This window comes from Calidris pugnax, unplaced genomic scaffold (assembly GCF_001431845.1).
Source record: "Calidris pugnax isolate Ruff unplaced genomic scaffold, ASM143184v1 scaffold68, whole genome shotgun sequence".
NCBI lineage: Eukaryota > Metazoa > Chordata > Aves > Charadriiformes > Scolopacidae > Calidris > Calidris pugnax.
In genome coordinates this window covers 5,037,362-5,058,750 of record NW_015090921.1, presented here as the reverse complement: position 1 = coordinate 5,058,750, position 21,389 = coordinate 5,037,362, and the positions used below count along the sequence as shown (strand labels likewise).

At 40.4% G+C, this 21,389-nt stretch overlaps 1 protein-coding gene across 1 annotated transcript in view; it reads left to right on the top strand.

Moving 5' to 3' along the window:
* The window catches only part of LOC106892737 (spectrin beta chain, non-erythrocytic 5-like), a 121,871-nt gene that overhangs the window by 73,824 nt on the left and 26,658 nt on the right, over positions 1-21,389 (top strand). The window contains exons 42-52 of the mRNA XM_014950154.1: positions 4,035-4,068; positions 4,477-4,581; positions 5,555-5,740; positions 10,530-10,685; positions 11,300-11,491; positions 12,309-12,404; positions 15,247-15,365; positions 16,086-16,200; positions 17,200-17,313; positions 18,740-18,861; positions 19,477-19,639. Coding sequence (XP_014805640.1) covers positions 4,035-4,068; positions 4,477-4,581; positions 5,555-5,740; positions 10,530-10,685; positions 11,300-11,491; positions 12,309-12,404; positions 15,247-15,365; positions 16,086-16,200; positions 17,200-17,313; positions 18,740-18,861; positions 19,477-19,639 — 1,402 coding nt within the window. The remainder of the gene's footprint in view (positions 1-4,034; positions 4,069-4,476; positions 4,582-5,554; positions 5,741-10,529; positions 10,686-11,299; positions 11,492-12,308; positions 12,405-15,246; positions 15,366-16,085; positions 16,201-17,199; positions 17,314-18,739; positions 18,862-19,476; positions 19,640-21,389) is intronic.

Sequence of the window (21,389 nt, the reverse complement as noted above, 5' to 3'; positions counted from 1 at the left end):
GACTTCTATTGGGGCTGTGTCAGCTTAAAGTATGTATAAATGTAGAGTTGCGGCTTCCAGAAAGAATAGTTACCCTAATGAATAAAATGTTTCATTCAGTATTTCTCCCAAAGCTAGAGCTAGCCTGTGCTGTCACATAAGTACATATATAGTACTGTTTAATTTAAAATGACCTTTCTTTTGTTAATTGGACTTTGCAATTAGTTCTGCATTAACTTGTATATAAGAAGTCTTAAGACAGTGAGCTGTCTATGCAATGAGCTCAGAAATAGTGAAAAATTCCAGCTAAGTAGGGTTAATACCTCCATTTCTGTGGTTTGCATTGTTCATAACTTGGCTATTTGTTACATGCTCCATGTCAAATCTCAAAAAGGGCCAAGTTCATTTTGTGGTTTTAAGCATCTTTGCAAGTCTTCACTTAAAAATGAGTCCATTATATAGCGACTGGTCAAGTCTTCCGTGCTTTGTGTGGCTGAGCATTAAATTCCTGATGATGGGCCATGATTCAGAACAGAAAAAAAAAACTTGAAAGAGCATTTATACCTGCTGTGTGCTGTGGGAGACCCTGGTAGGTTACCTGAGGAGAGCTACGCAGTGTTTTGTATTTGAAATCAACACGTCTCATTCAAAGCAGGAGTTTGGGGACCTGTCTAAAAATATGCCAAAAAGTGATGTAATTGGCCACAGGCCAGCATTGTGGCGTGGGAGCCAGTTTCCATTCTGCTTTCAGATTGGTATAACAAATGCTTAAATAAAAAAAAAAAAAAATAATAATGTTGCGGTTCTGATTCTAGCAATTCCTGCCATAAGCTTTCTGTTTAAAAGACGAATGGAAAGTTATTACCTCACCGGCTCTCCCGGTAGCTCTTAGTGCTACTGGGGTGCTTTCTCCTAAGCGTATGGCCATCACCTCTCCTGTAACATACACAGCCACTTCTCCTTTGCACCAATTTTCTTTTTGTGCACCAGTTTTCTTTCTCAGTATTAATTCCTGAGTTCCCAAGAGCATTTGCATAGCATCCTACTTGAAGGACCTGGTCCAAAGCTTTCAGAAATCAGGAGGAATTTTTCCCTCTGCTGTAACAGCTGAAGGGATGGGCCTTTGAACGCTCAGCGTTATTTGTGTGTAGTGATTTTCGGCGGGAGCAAGGCACTGAGCACTCCAGTGGCAGCTGCTTATGACTCACCATCCCACACCCCTGCTCTCAGATGTCCCTGTTCTGTTTTTCCAAAGAAAGTAATCATCTTTACCAGTAGATGTCCCTTGCCTTTTTCTTGCACCACAGATACATGAGCAGGAAAACTAATGGCTGACCATTTCTTCAGGTTTTACAGAGTTTGCAGTTTCACTGCTAACAGTTATTAAATAAAGGTCCTGGAGTGATATGTGCAAAATTATGGGAATTTTCTGTTACCTGTTTCCTCAGGTAAATCCTTTTTGGCCAAAAATTGTAGATAATACAGAAAATATGACAGGCAATCTGCAATGCTTTTAAAGCTGCATTTAAAACACCAAAATAGAGATATAGCGTGTGGTTGTATGTTTGTGTACCCCAAACAGGAGTGAGTTAGATTCAGCTAATAACTTTTTATGTCAGTGTTAGTAACAGCAGTGTAAATACAGATAGTAATTACAAGTGGTTTAACAAAGCACTTTTACAGTAGTCAGACCTGGAGCCCACACATGTGGGGATCTTCCTCCACAAGAGAAAACCAATTCCAAAAACACTCTAGAAAAAACCCACAAAACAAACCTGTCATAATTTCATACATTTGATGAGTAGGATAGATAAAAGTATTATAGGTTGAATGCCAGAATATCAGATTTTTGGTGGGGGTTGTACTTAACATTGCATAACCGAGGCATTAATGTATTTCTTTTAGACACCCTGGTGATTTTCAGGCCAGACTTATTAAAAATGTAACCCCGTTGTACAGTGGCCTTCCCCTCTTCTTGTTAGTGATTACTGTGTTGGGATTTATTCACTTCTCTTCTGATACTTGGCATGGAGTAGTATAGAGCAGTTTGAACATCTGGCCTGGGCACGGTCGTCTTCTGTGCATTTTTCTGTATATGCAAAATATTCCTTTCATTAACTCACAAAAAATGAACCAGAAAGTCAGCCAAGTCTGGCTGTCAGTCCTCGTAGCCACAGCTGCCAAGGAGGGCTGAGTAGCAGCAGCAGTAACAAGGTCCATCGACCAGCTGGGATCAAGGTAACAAAACAAGGTAATGACTGAAATCTGGGGTCTGCCCAGGAGGACCAGGGCAGGGCTCAGGCCTCCCCTCAAGGCAGCTCAGGCAGGGCTGGGGGCCAGAGCTGAACCTCAGAGGGACCCCCAGGTGGGAGCAGGGGCCGTCCAGGGACTGGTCAGGGCTGCCAAAGCCTGTTGGTGCACTCAGACCCTGACAAGTACGTGTGGATGGCCCTGCACGTAACACGTGGCTGGGAGACCTCTCCATCTTAAGATGCACTGTGGGGTTAAACAGTCACCCAATACTTCTGTCTAGAGAGTGAACATCATTATTGGCTTTCTAAAGTAGCTGCTGAAAAATACCTTTTCTCTCCTACAAAAAACACTCTGTCAAACTGCTACAGAACTGTAATGTTTTGCAAAGCAAGACAGATCTCTCTAGACATTATTTTTCCTGTGCATATCTATGGTTTTAAGGCACCAATTTACTTATGTTCTTTACCAGCCCTCTTCTGAAACTGTTAGCAGCCGTGTTATTACACTGATTCTATTCTGTTTCTTTCCTGCCTCTTAATTCTTTCACACTATATCACTAATCTCAAATTCTTCTTCCATCTCTGCTAATTGCACTTTAGCCAGGTAGAATTACTGGTTGGAATTTCTCATCCAAATACTTAGAATTCCAAGAGCTCAGAGAAGGGATTACACAGTGCTATGTCCCAACTGATAAATGCAGTCCCTCATAGCAGCCTGGACTCCAAAAGTTCGACCAGTCATATTCACTTCACTGTGAACCTTGTCCACAGGTAACTTTTGCTCATGTCCCATCAGAGCCTCTGATTGGGGTTTTTGTCCTGCTGTTGTCTTGTCACTGAATAAGGGAAAAAAACTGTGGGCAGTTACATCCACTGGAAAAGAATAAATTCATACTGGCCTGCAAAAAAGCTATTTTTTTTCCTTGATAATAGATGATTACATTGTTTATTCTTTTGCATTTGACAAAACTGAATATAACAGAATGCATGGGAGAAGTGATTGGGCAATCAGTTTTCTTAGCATCAGAAAAGAGTCAAGAAACACTGGGTGCCTTAGAGATGTATGTGGATTAGTTAGAAATTTTTTGTAAGTCCTCACAGTGTTAAAAGTGAATAGTGCAGGGGTAGGTTTCCTTAAACCTGCATTTAATATTTTAGACTAAGGTCTTTCTGCATCAGAGACTGATAGGACAGGCAGTAAATAAAATTAATGCAGGCAAGTTGGAAATGTGGCCTGAAAAACATACCAGATGTAATGCACTTGGTACAGATGCAAGCCGTGACATTTTTCAGGAACAATCAGCTGCATAAATACAGGATGGAGACAAGCTGGTCTGATCGCAGTTATTCTGAAAAGTTTCTGGAAGCTTACAGTAGATTGCAAGGTGAACTTGAGTTCATGGTGTTGTGTAAAAGATAGGCACGGTACACAGATACCTGCAGAAGATTACAGCTTGGAAAGCACACACAAGCTCTCTGCTGTCTTCACTACATTCACCCTGGCAGCCTTATTGCTTATTGCCACTTATTGCATTAGGAATAGTACTAGGAACCCTATTTCAAAATAAGTGGAAATGTAAAAAACCCTGAGTAGAGCAATAAGAATAATCAGAGTCAAGAAGACACAGCCTTTGTGGACTGATTGATCAGATCAGGGTAGTTGTAGCCTAGAGAAAGTAGAAACCCCAGTATGCAAAAAGCCTGCAAACATGCTACAAGGCTGAAGAAAACGTAAAAGGAGTAAAATCCTTTCTGTGATGAAGCAGGCAGTCTGTCATGAGGTGAAGTGTTATGCATTTTCAGGCTGGATATTTGGAAAATCTTGGTAATGGTAAAGGTAACAAAGCACTGGAATAAATTGCCCAGGGAGGCTGCAAAGTCTCTGTTATTGGAAGTCTTGTAAGAAGGAATCATACAGACATCTGTCAGACACGACAGTGTTGGCCTTGCTTTGGATTACAAGGATGGCTTAGACCTCTGGAATTTGCTGCCAGCCTTGTGACTTAGTGACTGCGATAAGCAGTGATAGGTCACTTTCCTTAGCTGGACCTGTTAATGCTTCTCTTTCTTGCCCGAGACCATGGAGCTCTACTATTTAATTTCCAGTATCAGTTCCCTTTTGTTCCTTTTTTTCCCTCTCAAGTGTACTCTCAATCAGAGTTAATACCTCTTCTAACGTTTATGAATCCTGTTTATGTGCTAATTAATCCACTGAGAAAAACATTAATCTTTTTTTTTTTTATAGATTTATTTGAAAAGCAGTGACCTTGGAAGCTCTGTGGATGAAATAGAGCAACTGATAAGGAAACATGAGGCTTTTGAGAAGCTTCTGTCATCACAGGATGAGAAGGTACAAAAATCCACGAGCCAGAATGATTATATTATTTATTTATATATTTATTTTTAACATGACAACACATTAAATTGCTGACAGGTATGTTATGCCTCATATGCTTGAGCCAAAGAGAAAATGGGGGAACAGTGAAATAAGAGACAGAGCAGTGTTAGCACAGGCAGAACAAGTGTTAGACACTCCATGCCCAAGTCCTGCCTGTATTTTTTGCAGTAGACAGGAAAACCACTTGGTAAGTTAAATAGTGGGACTTACCACAAGAAATAGTGATAGCAGGCTATATTGTGTGTTATGGCTATCAGAAATTTCTGGTTTTTTAATAAAAAATCAGTGGCTTTTAAAGCAAGTAAAATACGGTAAGCTGGAGGGGATGACTTGTCTAATTATTTAAATATACATTTGGTATACATGTGTACTAAATTGGCTAGCCTTTTCTCACCTTTGGAATAGATGCTGAATTGCTCACCTGCATGTAAAGGAATCTGCCTGGCTGGTGGCCTCAGCTGTAATTCACCCAGGCTGGGGCTAACCTCAAACCTGGGGCTGTGCCTGGTTTCCCAAGAAGGAATGAGCTCCCAGAACCCTTGCCAGCTCCCTGCCAGACTGACTGCTCATGCTGAGAGCTACCTTCCAATACCTGATTTCCACAAAGCAATAAAACCTGAGTACTGTTGGGTGTCAGGCTTCCTCCATGATTCCTTGCATTGGATGATCAGTGGCGTAGGGATTCCTGGAGTTACAGCTTTAATTCATTTACACTACAAGACTACAGAGACCAATGACAAGGATGTCATAGATGTAACATAGTACAGGGTGTGGATGGGGGGAATGCTGGGTAACTTGCCCCTGCTATTTTTGGTTCATTCCGGAAAAAAAAAAAAAAAGAGAATCTTTTACATATGGAAAAGAGCATGGGTTTTGTTTCTTTCACACCATTTTGAAGCATAAAAGTAATTTGTTGCCTCCTCAGATGATGTCTCTTCAAGAACAGGCAAGCAGGCTAGAAAAGGTTGGTGGATTGGATGTACTAAAGATCCAGCACAAACTGAATGCCATTCGTGAGAGGAAGCAGCAGATCAAGGATCTGTCCCAGAGTAGAAGAGAGAAGCTGCAGACCGCCCTTCTTCTGGCACTTTTCTACCAGAACTTGGAAGAGGTAAGACAGTTTTAGACTGGGATGGGGGTGGTAGGCAGAGGAGCTGCCTGTCTCTGTTGGATGAAGTGCTTGTCCTTGCCGGAGATTAGGTGGTTGGATATTCTACTCTGGTATGGCAACTCCTGTTGTGCCCCACACTCACGCAAAGGGATGGGTGCTCCAATGCCATTGCTGTTACTATACCATCCTGCTGGCCTTGTGTTCATTACAGCTGCTTTACACATCAGGAGCTCTGCTAAAACAAAACTCATAAAAGGAAAACTGCCAGCTACTACCTTATGTTTCCTTTGATGGGAAAGAAAAGATATTTCAAACCAGGGCGAATACAAAGTGGAAAGCATTATGGCAAGGGTGACAGGGTTTACTAGTGCCCACTGAAGGCCTTCAAAACAGTGCTGTAACTTAGCATAGCTCTTCTGCTGCTGTGGACTGGTCTCTGCAGAGTTATGTTCATCTCTGTCTCCTGTTCTGGCCTTTAGTCCTGAAACAGAGTAGCTCTGCTCCTGGCACGCCTGCTGGAAAGACACACTAGGTCAGTCTTTCAAAGGGCAGCACAATGTGTGTGACTGAAAAATGTGCCAGCATCCGGTGTGTTGGCGTAAACAACAGCGCGCAGGCCCAGAGGGACACTTGCAAACACTGTTGCTGGTCTCACACGCACTCCTGCTGCTGCTGCATCCAATGGAATATCCTCCATGATTTAAAGAGAAACTGCAGGTGCTTGTCACTTCCCAGCCCATGAAAAATACACGTGTCCTCACGTAGGTCAAGTTATGATTGTCACCAAAGGCAAATGAATGCCTGCAACACAGCTGCTGCTGACAACCAAATTTATGTGGGTTTTGTTTAGTTGGTTTTTTTAAAAGAGTAGTTTAAGGAATAAATGGCTGCTAAAATTCCATTTACAGCACAATATTTTTGGAACTCCTCCCCCCCAGAATAACCAAACATTTAAATACCTTCTTCTTTAGATACAGTAAAGAGCCAGAGCTGCATGCTATTTGCTGATTTTTTAAAATGATCTTAATCTGTAATTACTTACACAGCCAAATATTAACTCATATTATTTGGCTATACTTTCTCTGTCACATGAACCAGTCCACTAGTAATGGCCAGTCCACCTCATGGACCAGCAGAGGGGAGTGACTGGAGTGGACACTGCATTGCACAGTGCTAACATTTTTGAAAGAGCAATGTACCTCATTGTTCACAGAACTGAGAGTATCCTTTTTGGTAGAGAAACTGTCAATGTCCTCCTAGAGATGCAATCAACCCATTGGGTAGGAATACTTCTGCATTCCTTCCCATCTCTCTGTAATTGTCAAATCAGTGCTGGGGCTGGGGTCCCCCTTCATTCTTGAATCACACACTTATAGCAGAGGATCTGGCCCTGTATACCAGGGAACATTTCCCTTTTCTCATCCACTTTCTCCACATAAATTTAGCCAGGAGTTCTATAGGGAGTTTTTGCTCTCAAACTACCTGCTCATTTACCTCACCAATCTAAATTAATTGCCTGCCGCTGCAGAATGTGAATGCCGCAAAGGAATTAAAAAAAAATAATCTTACATTAATATCTCTCTTCCTCTTTGTGGGGTAGAATGGAATGTTTAATTTGATTTTAATGATGTTCTGGGTGTGTATGAGTTCATATATGAGAATACTCCCTAAAGGGATGTTAATTTGCAAAGATGAGTTTGGAGTCTAGCTGTGAAATCAATGAGGTCATTGCTCAGTTATTAGGACAAGTCCCATAGCTTGCATCCCACTCCCCTAAAAACACTCCCTCATGCAATCATCTTACATCATTTCTATTGACCAAACAGAATTTTATCGGTCAGCAGAAAACAGTGATCTCTGTCATTGTTAAAAGTCTCCTAGTTACTCTCTAGAAGTAATTACAGAGAAGCAATTACACACATCAGTACAAAGACAATACAGTCTGTGATTACTGATGGGAGGATGGAGAACTCAACATTGTATGGTCTGCTCAGAAGGCTACCTGCTGCAGTTTGTACCCCTTTCAGAACACAGGACTTTGTTTTTTCTGCACAAAACCGTCAATGACTAACTCAGGAGATCACATGCAGCTCACAAATAGGACACACTCTCCTGCAGTAGAAGTAGGATGCTTTTGTAGTCCCAAAGAAGTGAGAGAGACTTATAAACTATCCTATTGTTCCAAAGCCTGTACCTCAATATTGACATGGAACGCAAATGAGCAGGTTGCTACTTAGAAATCTGTGTATTTATTTAAGTTATTGCAGAGGAAAAATCATAAAGTTGAAAGTTTTGACTTCTAAAGCTGGCTATGGGTTTTAATGCTGACTCTGAAACTTGCTCATTATATTAGTGTCACTTAACATCCTTTCACCCTCTGTTCAAGAGAATAAAGATCACTTACTACGTTATCTCAGAGGAGTAAGAAAATGAGTTATTCTCTTAATGTCTTTAAAGCCTTTATATGCTTTAAATATGCTTTAATAACAGAATTGTTATTAAAAATCAGGGTAATTTGCAAATAGTTTATGCTTTTGAGGTTTCAGTAACCGATATTTTGAAAATGTATGTTTCTGAAATTTGAGGTTTCAGTAACCGATATTTTGAAAAAGTATCGAAATGCAGTAGAAGTAGGATGCTTTTGTAGTCCCAAAGAAGTGAGAGAGACTTATAAACTATCCTATTGTTCCAAAGCCTGTACCTCAATATTGACATGGAACGCAAATGAGCAGGTTGCTACTTAGAAATCTGTGTATTTATTTAAGTTATTGCAGAGGAAAAATCATAAAGTTGAAAGTTTTGACTTCTAAAGCTGGCTATGGGTTTTAATGCTGACTCTGAAACTTGCTCATTATATTAGTGTCACTTAACATCCTTTCACCCTCTGTTCAAGAGAATAAAGATCACTTACTACGTTATCTCAGAGGAGTAAGAAAATGAGTTATTCTCTTAATGTCTTTAAAGCCTTTATATGCTTTAAATATGCTTTAATAACAGAATTGTTATTAAAAATCAGGGTAATTTGCAAATAGTTTATGCTTTTGAGGTTTCAGTAACCGATATTTTGAAAAAGTATCGAAATTGATAGTGCCCCCATTTTTTATGAGTCCCGTAGAAAAAAGACTAGTCCCATTTGCCTACACTGACCATAACAGTGGTCTCACTGTTGTCTTCAGTAAAGTGAAAATGCACGTCCAGGCATCAGTAAGTCTTTCCATAGAAAGATCTTGGGACAACATATCAGCCTTGCTTCACATCTGAATGTGGGCACGGGGCCAGAAGATGGAGGTCTCACTCTCTAGAGCCATTGTAAGTAAGCTTTAAAATAAAAACAAGCCACTAAGAGTGTGGATGTGATTATATTTTTTAATGGCTTTGTTCAGTCTTTTATTAAACCATTGCTTATTATTAAAAAAATAGGAGACAAATCTGCCTTTAAGGGGCTGTATGCAGGATTTTCTCATCCTAACTGTATGGATGAGCCTCTCCCATACAAATAAGAAGTCAGTTAAGTGATGTTAAATCGTTAATGTGTGGCTGGGTAATGGGAGAAGGCCGTAGCTTCTGGGGAGGGTATCAGAAATGAAAACAGCAGATCACAGTGTGCTGTCCTGGGCAACCTTGACTTAAGGCTTGTTTGAGTCTCTAACTGTGCTTTGGAGAGGAACAGTTTCTGGAGAGCGTGCTGCTAGTGAAAGCTATTTCTGTTATTGTTTATAGAATTTCAGCAGCTGAAGCAACACTTCAAATCATTAATTAACTGAGAAAATCCTCCAGTTGTCAAGTCTTGTGTGCATGTAGCACAGTTCCACAAGGACAGCCAAGATGCTTTGAAACTGATAAAGCTGGCTTCAATTTCTGTTCTTGTGTTGTCAAAACATTAGGTTACTTCAGTGGTCTGAGGACAACAGGATCAGTTACAACTTATGTCAGGTGTTCAGTTTTCAGTGTTTTGATGGATAGAAAATATTTCCTTCAGTGTTAAGGGCTAAAGTTTAGCAGACTTTCAAAAAAATTGTTGAAAACTCGCTATCCTATTGTCCATTTTGTTCTGCATACATTTAAATTCCCTAAAAGATGAGAATTTTGTAAGAGAAACACGTAACTCTTGCTTTGTTAGTGGCTCATGGTTCACCTGCTTTTCTGAATCTGATGTTCCTGACCAGACCATTTTGAATGTTATGAAGTGTAAAAGCAAACAGAGTTGTATTTGCTTTCAAATAATCTGACTCTAGTGCCTGGCCCCATCAGTAAGGGGCCAGGCTTTGCATTTTGCTTTGCATTTTCCATTTAGGTCTCACAGCATTGTTGAGATCAGGAAATGGTGGTGGTGTTTTATAGGTGAGGCACAGAATTCTTAAGAATCTTAACCAAACCTACAGATAGGTCAATGAGAGAGATAGGAGATGAAACTCAGAGCCCTAATTCCAAGGCTCATCTGTCATAATCTCATTTTAAATGTCTGCCATGTCAAAGCTGCGTATCTGCTCAAGGATTCTCTGGATCTAATCTAGAAGATTGTGTAATCTGTTTATGGCTTGTGATAAAATCTGAGGTATTCAAGGAATTTTTCATTATTCATGTGGTCATGTAAAAATTATTTCATTCCTACCTACTTCTATTTCCTAGCAAGTAGAGTAGTTCAGAAACTGGAGAGCCACCTCTGCTGTTAGCTCCTGGCTCAGTCTGCCTAGCCCGGACGTAGGCAGTTGCATAGAACAATGACATGTCTTGGGAGGAGGCCCCAGGTGGCACGTCATGCTAACTCTGATACCTCATGCTGTTGCAGGCAGAAAACTGGATCGGTGAGCGCATGCAGAAGCTGGAGGATCCTTCTGTACAAGACCCCAGCAATCTGCAGGACAAAATGAAGCTGCTGCAGAAACATCAGGTCTTTGAAGCAGAGATTCTAGCAAATGAAGAGATCATCACAGCTGTTACTGAGGTAACTTTCTTGCTCTGGTACCAATTTTACAGATTATTGCTAGTTATCCAAAGAAGGACAGATAGATGGAATGAAAAGGAAGGGTAGCTTGTTCACCACTTCTGGATCCAGTATCTTACATGTGTGACAAGAATCCAGTTGCTATGTCATGGAAATTTTAAATCACAATAGAGAGATTTGTTAATTGCTTTATCCAGAGAGCTTCCATCTTTTCTTATTGCCCAAATAGAAAGACATCATTGACTTCTTCCTTGCCTGAGGTGATTACTCCTACAAAAGGTAAATAGGATTTCATGCCCAATTTGTGAACATTCTTGTTGAAACTGAGTGAATCACTTAGCTGAAGGGTGCAATCATCTGTAATACCTCTCTTGGTGCTCCCATTCCATTAATGTCATTCTTGGCAGGGAATTATTCATATTCTCATGTTCTTGATTCCCTCCAGATGTAAAAGGTTTCCAGCTAAGCAGTATCATTTGGGCAGTAAGAATTTGTATTAGTAATCTATTGTATAGTAGCCCAGGTTAGGAAAGTAAGAGAGGTCGTGTAACATGGTAATCATATTAAAAATTACTAGCAACCTTAACTTCTAATTTCTTCTTTTGAATGTGAAGAAAGGAGAAGCCCTGGTATCAAAAGGCCACCCAAAGTCAGGAGAGATCCGTCGCCGAGTTCACGTGCTTCAGGAGCTTTGGGAGAAGTTGAAGAGAGCTGTTGCTTCCCGTGGAAAGATGCTGGAGGACAGCCGGGACTTCCTGGAATTTCTTCAGAAGGTAGACCAGGTGGAAGCCTGGATCAGGGAGAAGGTAAATGGATTCTAGTATTTAACACAAGCAGCACACTAGAGACTTGCTATTTAGCAACCAACTTCTAATAAATGGGTTATCTTCCACTGGAACAGGTTGCCCAGAGAATTTGTGGATGCTCCATCCCTGGAAGTGTTCAAGGCCAGGCTGGATGGGGCTTTGAGGAATCTGGTCTAGTGGGAGGTGTCCCTGCCTATGGCAGGGGGATTGGAACTAGATGATCTTTAAGGTCACTCCTAACCCAAACCGTTCTATGATTCCAAGGAAATTTCTTAGTGGCTTTGCCTGGAAGAATCATGGCATGTTCTACAAACAATATGGCAGGAATGATTCAACAAATTCTCAAAATTTTATGGAGCATTTCCATGCCAGAATCAGTTGGACAGTATTAGCACATGTTCTCATGTAAAATATGCACATGAAGAGTGCATATTTTACATGATTATTGGTGGTCATCTTGTGTGTCTATTGAGACAGAGAAATGAAAGCAGACTAGAATGGAAGAGACTTGAAGCATTTGGCGACAAGCACTCACTGTCATTGTGTATCAAATCTGAAAGTTTCTTTTTGTAAGAGTGAAGGAAGAGTCACTGGACCTGCTAGGTTTTCATTAGAAGTTCTTTCCATAATCTCTAATAGATTGCAGATGGAGTTGGGACTAAGTCTCATAATTATCTAAAGATCAGAAGAGACTACTTCAGAAATTGTGTCAGTGATTTACAGACACATCACAGAACTGACTGCGTAAGCATTGGGACATGCTGTGTTCTTGTACCCTTAGCCTGAATGTTTGCCTGTTTGCTGCTTATTTCCTCAGGAAGTCATGATCAATGTAGGTGATCTGGGAAATGACTATGAACACTGCCTGCAGCTCGTGAAAAAGCTGAATGAGTTCCGTGGAGCAACATCAGGGGTAAGAGGTGTTTTCCATACACGTGCATTATGTAGCTGGAAGCAGCAGTTACCTTTTCAGTCCAGCGATAAATCCAGGTAGGAAATACACTTCCAGTAACCTGAGGAGGTAAAAGATCGTGGAGGTAGGAAGCATTACCACTTTATAGGCCATTAAAATAGTTAGAATTTTCCCTCATTGTGCCTTCTGCTTTGGTGATGTCTAAGCAGAGCTGTCAGGCACTCATGATGCAATCTAAAACTTTTGATTGCATTACATGACTGAAAAGGTGGCTGTATGAGCCTGAATTTGAGCAAATTTCCAATATGGTTCATGCAGTCTGCAAGTCACAGTGAGTTCCGTCCAAAAGTGGATTAAAAATGGTTGTTTCAGCCATGTTTGTTTGAATCAGAAAGATGGTCTAGACATTCCATGAACAAGACCATAAAAAAAACAAATGGACCACTCTTCCATTTTGCTCCTTTCCCTCTCTTCCCCTCTTGAGGAACAGTCAAGTTTCTCATATTTCTTCATCCAAATGAAGTACATATAAGTGGGGGACTTTGTTTATACAGCACACGTGGTAGGTCATGAAATGTAACGTTAATAGTCAGACGTAGTAAAACAGAGCAAACGGTTTACACTTGGGATAGCAGCCGTGTGACAAGACAGCTGCACGGTTCACCCTTCTGTGCCAAGGTCTGTGACACTCTTCCGTGGTGCTGAGTCACGCCAGCTGCCTCTCCTGTCCCAGTGAGACGTGCTAACTCGGGCACCAAACCTTGGGCATGCTGGGGAGCAGGCCCTGCCACAGCAAGGGCCTCCTCGTGGTGTGCTTCAGCTCCCACCCTGAGAGCTGTGAGGCCAGGCATTGAGGGGATGCATTTGCAGCAGCCCCTTGTTCTCTCTGTTCCTGTCAGCTACTGCAGATGTGGACTAACAGGTCTGAGTGTCAGGCAGGCATTGATCATTGGTTTGCGAGTCTGGAAGCTGCGAGGAAGTCTGGAAAGAGGTATATTGGGACTTTGTGAGTGAGGCTTACTCTAATGTTCTCTCCTGGTTGTCTTTATCCTTTGTTTGCCTGTGACTTTGTTGCTAGTTCCTGTTAGGGAAGCTCCTATCTTCTGTTTCTGTTGCCTAATAGCAGAAGGAAGCAATCCTCTTCTGTGCAAAGTAACGGTATAGATATGCCTGACAAGCAGAAGGAAGCAATCCTCTTCTGTGCAAAATAACGGTATAGATATGCCTGGTAGAAACCCCTGGGCTTCCCCTCACAGAATGTCCTGTGACAGTGCATGTGTACTGGATTTGGGTAGAGACCTGAAATACTCAAGCTTCTGCACCAGGGAATTAGTGAAGGGACCTTCATTGTCCCTTCAGCCCTCACCAGCTGAACTGTGAACTGAAGGATGGAGCAAGGACTCTGCTACAGGTTGTACCAGGCCAAAGGAGGATAGTGAAAGAGACAGAAACTACAACCCAGTGTCCCAGTCAGCATAAGGTAGATTTTATGTGTCACAGGAAACTCTTGGCCTTAGAAACTATCAGCTTGTAGCCACTGATACAGCACTTTGTAGGTGATACAAACAGTGGCAGGTTGGGCCAGGTGTCCATCCCATCTAGGTTTCCCCACTAGAGAAATCTGAGATCAGGGTAGGGAAGCAATCGTCCTGCATTGATGGCCACCAGATTTTCTACTCGTATTCTGTCACATTATGCTGCTATTATCTCCCAGGAGAGGAGACTGCAGGGTTTCTGAAGAAAGGGAGGTTGTGGAGTCCCCTTCCTTGGAGATTTTCAAGACCTGCCTGGATGCAGTCCTGAGTAACATGCTCTAGCTCTAGGCAATCCTGCTTCAGCAGGGGAGTTGGACTAGATGATCTCTATGGTCCCTTCCAACTCTAAAATTCAGTGAAATTCAGTGAAATTCAATGAAATATCTGTCTGTCTGCTGGTTTCTCTTGTTTACTTTATGGCTGTGTATAATAGTAAAGCACACATGGATGCATGCACAGACTGGTATGGATATACCATAAAAATAAATACAAATGGAGTCAATACTTCTATTAACAGTGTGCTGGCATCTTGCAGCTGTGCTTCTACTACACCAGTGATTAATGTCTCTCCACTAGGCTTGTGATTTACTGGTCTTAGGAAAACAGACCATGTTTTTTCAATCTTGGAGCAGTGTTCAGTGCTGGCCGTCTGTCATGCTCAAAAAGAACAATTATTCCACTGTAGTCCAGATTACATGTGCAATGTGCAAATATTATACTTTCTATGGTATGTACATAGGAAGCAAGTTGCCTTGAAGGCTTAGCATACCTTTTAAAATGCAGTGGTGATGCCTTAGAAGAAAAGCAATGGCATGGGTTGTCTGGGTTTCTCAAGGCTTTTATGGATTTTAAGTCTGGTGTCCACAGTGCAGAAGTTACAGCCGGACAGAGGCCTGTCTTGAAAAAACAAGCCAGTAGTCACTGTCTGTCTGACAGAGGAACAACCTGCCACACACCAGCTATTCCACAGCAGCCACCAATGTAATCAGCAACTGCACCTATGTTTCTTCAACAAATGAGCCCCTGCTGGAGTGCCTGGCTTAGAAATGAAGCTCTGAGGGTTCTTGTCTAGACCTAGATCATTGTTGTATCTGTAGTCATTAAAGTCCTTTCTTGCCTTTACTGTCTTCTCATCGGGGCCTTATAACACCAGCAGCTGTAGCAGGGCAAACCCCACTTGTCTGAAATGTTTGGTAGTGAGGTAAAACTCTTGCTTGTTGCTGTTACTGTAATTTTTCCTGTCTCAGTGGAAAACTCAGTGAGGAGCGTTTCAAACACATACCTTTTCTCCTTTTCTCACTTTACAGGAGATGACAGTGGATGATGCTCACATCAGGGCTATCAATGCCCTGGCCGTGAAACTGGAGAGACAGAACAAGGAAGAAACAAAGACAATATATGAGCGCCGCAAGCAGCTCAACGAGAAGTGAGTATGCTTTTAAAGCTTCTGTGTAAAGCAAAAACAGGGAGGGAATATTAGGTGTCTTGGGCTGGGATAAGACATACATTTTCTTCTTTAACATCATGACTACCAAACATCACGCACTGGAGTTGTCTTTCAAGACTTTCAGAGCAGTTAGCTCTTGGGCTGGGATAAGACATACATTTTCTTTTAACATCATGACTACCAAACATCACGCGCTGGAGTTGTCTTTCAAGACTTTCAGAAAGTCAGAAGGATTTCTAATCTAGCAGGGCCAAACTCATGTTTTTAGCCTTGAAGGCACATATGCTATTTCACAGCACTTTACACACTAGATCCGTGAAACTAAGACACTTCCATCTGTTCACTTAGTTGTCCTGGTGAAGTGCTTATTGCTTTTGCTGCTTCACGGCCCACTAGCTAAGAACAAAAAGCATGAAGATAGGGATTGTGAGGTTATTGAGAGGTTAAGGAAACTGGATTGGTACTTTTTAGCTTTTAACTCCCATGCCACCCTGAAAACTTGGAGTAAATATAACCAGATAGTCTTGTCAGGACAATGCTTTATCTCTGTGATGAGTCTCCTGTCATGGGGAAGTGGGGATCAACACACAAGGTAGCTCAGAAATCCTGTCTTTGTACTTGGATCTGAGCATCATGAAACTCAGATGTGGAAATCCTCACCTCTGAACTACACCTCTAAAATATTCTTTTCAATAAAAGGTGGAACAGTTTCCATGGTAACCTGAATGCATACAGGAAGAAGTTAGAGGGAGCTCTAGAGATTCATGCCCTAATCAGAGAAATTGATGACATCACAGAGAGAATTACCGAGAAGGTGAGTTCTCAAATTTTTATTAATTGACATGAGAAAATGTTCTTTTTTGCTAACAGTGATAAACCCAGGCGTGCCTGTTGCTAGAGTGATACTGAGTCTCCAGCAGTGATCTTTGACAGTTGTCTGTGTATCAAGTTTGCATCTCCTTCAGACAGTGTTGAGCCATGTCCCTTCTGAATGCCAAAACCAGTTAGCTGAGTTACCATAAAGCTTTTTCTGAATTATTTACTCATCTTGAATATAGCAACTTCTAGTGTTCCAAATTAAGAGCTAGTCCATTCAGCGCTAGTTTGCATATCTCTCCCTGCTGTGCAATGCAGACATATTAAATAGGTAAGTTTGAAAAGCTGTAGAAAAGTCTTATTCATTCAGAAAACAGAGGTAAAAATGCCTATCCTGGATTATAATTTTGAGATTAATAGAAGATAAAAGCTATATAAACATGAATTATTTCATCCACATAACTAATTATATTAATTTAAGTATAAGCCAGTAGGCAGGACCATAGAGGTACTACTTAAGGTTCCAAGGCCATTGATTTGAAGTTTTTATAACAACTTTTACTAATGTATTTCTTCATTGCCTAGAATTTCTCTTCTGGTAGGATTCTGGAGGTCAATTTTATTTTCCATATTTTCATAAAACACACTTGAAAATTTCTGTGCCCTGATTTAATGGGAAGTATTTGGCTGTTCTGGTATATGGGGGGAAAAAAGGGGAAAAGAAAGTTTGAGAAATGCAGCGAAGCATTCCTGTCTTTGTTTTATATGTGAATGGCCAGAGGCACCTTAAGTAGGATTGGACTGTTCAAAGAGTTGTGAATACTTGTTCCATCCCTGTAAAGAGTGCAAACAAGGTGCCCTGTTGATATTTATAAAGACAATAACATTCAAATGGCAATACTAAGAATGGAAGGAGGAGACTATTTGAAAGAATTAAGATATGATCCTTTTGCTTTTTGTCATCTTCGCCATTTGCACATCCTTCTGCCTCCTCCAGAGTGCACTGATACAAGCACTGGACTATGGGAAAGATGTGGAAAGTGTGGAAAACCTGATCCGAAGGCATGAAGAGATGGAGAGAGAAATCAGCGTTATTAAGTCCAAAATTGAGGTAAGAATTGTAGAAGTGCAGAGGATACTGTAAAAGTTCATTTTTGCTTCTTGGAAACATGGTGCAAAGATCAAAGTGACTCCTCAAATTCATTAGTATGAATTGCACTGCAAAGCAGACACAGCACAGATTTCTTCTCAGTAAAATACTGTGCTACTTAATCCTACTTTTTTCTGTAGCTCTCCATCTTTGCCCCAGTTTCTGTACTGACTTGGACTAAAATCACAACTCCAGTTCTGTTCAGAACTGAAACGCAAAACCCACGGTTCATGTAGTTTTCTGACACAGACAACAAAACCAGAAATCTTAGGTTATAATTGCCTGCCTGATCAGCTCTGGCTTTTGTAAAATGGCCAGTTTGCATCATTTGGAACTGATCCTGAGTATTAAATATGGGTCTAAGGTCCTATATAATTCCATATTTTTCATGAAATGTTTTCAATTGAACTGCAGTAACAGAAATCCTATGACAACCTCTCAGAGCTTTCACTGTTGGACACAGTTTTAAGCCTTTTCATATAGAAGATTTTTTTGCAAATTTTCTCTAAACTATTTTTTCATAATGGTATGCAAATGGTGACAATATGTGTGATGCCTTCACACATTGTGACTTTGTTAGCTAATTCTCATATGAAACGTGGGTGATTACTAGTCAGCATTCCAGAGATAGTGTTAGCAAGGCTGTATGGGGGAGTGATGCACGGAAACAGAAAGATGAGCAAGGTTTGGGTTTAGGTTTGGGGGTTTTTTGATGCTGCCACAAATATGTACAAAGTATAGTATCTGTACTTTTCTTATGGATTAAAACCAGCCTGGCATATTCTGCCTTCTGCATAATTAAAATTCTTCATTTTCATCGATATGATGGAGTTTTACAAGAAAGATACCAACTTTAAATCTGGGTTAGTGAACGTTCATCACTGTTTATCAGGCTGTATTAAGGAAAACTTATCAATTAGAATTCCACACTGGAAGTAGTGTTTTGATGGTACTGTTAGCTGAAATTGGTGCAAATCATTTTTGAGTCTTCTGCTGAAAGGGAAATCTGGTTGCTTCTGTGTTCTGCTATATTTTCATGGCTTTTGTTACCCATCTTAGTTAGACTAAGCTAATAGAGGTTGCAATTAGTACTTCATTCTGCTGTATGTTTGTTTCTATTCTTCAAAACTACTTTCTTAATTGTAAATTAACATTTGTGCATGTGAAGCAGCACACACATCTCTTTCTTCCGATGGATGATTGCTTGCAAATGCATATGTATTTTTTTGTGCTTATAAGAAGTCCCTTTGTATATTTTGTTATTGTAATTTAAGTACCTGCTTTTGAAAACTGGTATCTCAAAATTAACTACTTTTCCTGAAAGGCAAACTCAGGAATGAATATAAGTATTTGGCATAAATTCACCCCACTATAAATCTCTTCCCAGCCATTGCAATTGGAATCTTTCCGCCTTTCCACAAGGAATCCATCCATAAATGACAAACTGACTATGAAGCAACAGGAGATGAAAAACAACTGGCTACGACTCCAGGGACAGGCCAAACAAAGGTAAAGGCTTCTAGTGGTCTGAATAATTCTCATCAGGAGCAGAGCTGCTCCCTGGGGTCTTGAATCTACTTGCAAAGGGCTTTTTAAAAGTTTTTGAGGATCCTTTACAAAGTTTATACAGGCAGCTAAGACACCAGCATTGGAACAAGTGTGACTTGGTACAAGAAAGGTTCCACTGGTGTGACTTTGGGAAAACTTATCCCACTAAATAATGTTACTAAAATGCCTCCAGACTGTAAAATTAAATCTATCATAAAGCCTTATTTTTGGATGGTTCTAGAAGATTATTTTTTCCTTTGAATCTTCCCAAAACTAGAAAGGCTTAGGCCTATATTGTAGTCATTGCTGGAAGCAACAGCTACGAAGGCTTTTTCACCTTTCTTGTCCTAATGAACTGATGTAGAAAATAAGGTAAGCATGTTATCTCCAAGGCAGTGTGCTTCTCCTGTGATTTTAGTTTAATATGAGGACTGTTAGGAGCTGTAAGGGAAAGCTTAGGAGGCTTGAATTCACTTCATTTGGCTTCTCCTAGGATACCTTCCTCTGCAAATGGGTAGGGAGAGGCAACTAGATAATTCTGTGTTGGATAATGCTGAACTGCACATTGTATGGCAGGAAAGAGAAGCTGGCGGCCTCGTATCAGTTGCAGAAGTTTAACTTGGAGATGAAGGAGATCCTGGATTGGACCCAAAACATGAGAGGCTTAATGGAAGCAGGGGGGCTTCCTAAAAGCGCAAATGAAGCGGAAAGCATGATTGAGGAGCATCAGGAGAGAAAGGCAAGTATCATCCTTGCTTCCAGTTGAACATACTGGGGATCTTCCCCATGGGAATTAACTGCTGCAGACACAGCAGAATTTTGCTGCATGCGGCTGTCAATAACATGGTGAAAACATGTTTTCAGTAACAGGCCAGGGACAGAAGTCACCTAGGTAGTGACAGACTCCATCCCATGGTCTGTTTGGTACCTCCTGTCCCTGCAAAAAATCTCAGAAACCCCATTAGCTCTCAGCTGTACTGCTGCCCAACCCTGTAGGTAAAAAGCTGGTTCAGAATCAAGACATGCTCACTGCCGAGCTCTTTACTCGGATTGCCAAAAGGTTAATGCTAGTTAATTCTAGCTTTGAGTTAGATTTTGTCATGCAAACTCCATTTGCCTGAGCAGAAAATAAAAGCAGCAGTAAATTACCATTGGATGGTACTACACATTCAGTTCTGAAACACTTCATATCCCAGTACTAATTACCACACAATCTTTTGGTGGCTAATTTGACTAATATTTTTGGTAGATTTTCTAAAAGGAATGATACTGTTAATTCACCTTAGAAAAAAGTTAATATTTTTCCCTGTGTCATAGCTATCTTTTAGCTGCTGTGTTACCATTTCTTTGCAGTCAGATTACTTTTTCTAAAAGCCATATTCCCAGAATCATGACTAATATCCAGTGCTTTGTAGCTCCCATTATTAGCACAAATAGTTTGAAGATTCTGATTCTTTATCAGACTTGAATTTAGTGTGAAGTATCTGAGTCCCCTTCTTTATCAGAGCCTTCCATTTTAACAGTGCTCTCTCATGTCAGAGACTTTATTAATAATGTTTTAGCTAAGAATTCTTTGTCACAATAAAAATAACCCAAACCACCAGTGTACTGTACTCCAAATTTAGATGGTAGCAAGATCTAAATCTTTAATATCTGTTAGTAAAGAAACCCGAATGGCTCTAAGGAGATAGTCACACAGAAAACGAGGAATCCAGGCAATATGTTCTTTTGTATTGAGTTGACTAAACTAAAATTATAGACAAGAAAAATGGAAGGTTTTTTATTTTTTCATTCAGGTGAGTGGCTCAAACCAAAAGTCCTTAGGAGACACTAGAGTCGAACACAAGATGCTAATCTGAATTTAAAAAAAAATCAAATGTCTATTTTATAGCAGTGTTATCTATGATTGGGCAACATCACACCCTAAAAAAGCCCTAAAACCAGCAGTTCTAATTTCAGACATGTAATAGTAAATGTCATAGTTTTAAAGGTGGTTTGTGAGTTAATACATGGCATTATTTCAGTGAAAGGTTATTTTTATTTTCAAATTGTTTACATTAGGAATTCCACATTCAGTTTTCAGGGGCCATAGCTGCTTATAAAGCTTTCAGCTTCAGGATTCAGTATATAGACACAATTCATTGCTCAGACCAGGTGAAAAAGTCAAATGTAAAGTAAAAAAGTAAAATTTTAACACCATGAAATAAAGTAAAACTTTGTCTATAATGAAATGATGCCAAGTTATTTGGCAGGAGAGGAAAAGGCACTGTTTCTCATAAGAACCACTTTTATGTAGGAAGACTGTGGGGGGATATGGTATTATGGATGTTCAAAACTATGTTTCATTTATATCTAAGTATTTTCTAATCTGTTTTTAATTTAATCCCAGTTTTGATTTGTAGGAGACCAATTGTTCCTAGAGCAATAAAGTCATTTATTGTCCACATTTATTTTCTCTTAGGCAATTCTATGTTCTTTCAGTGACATAA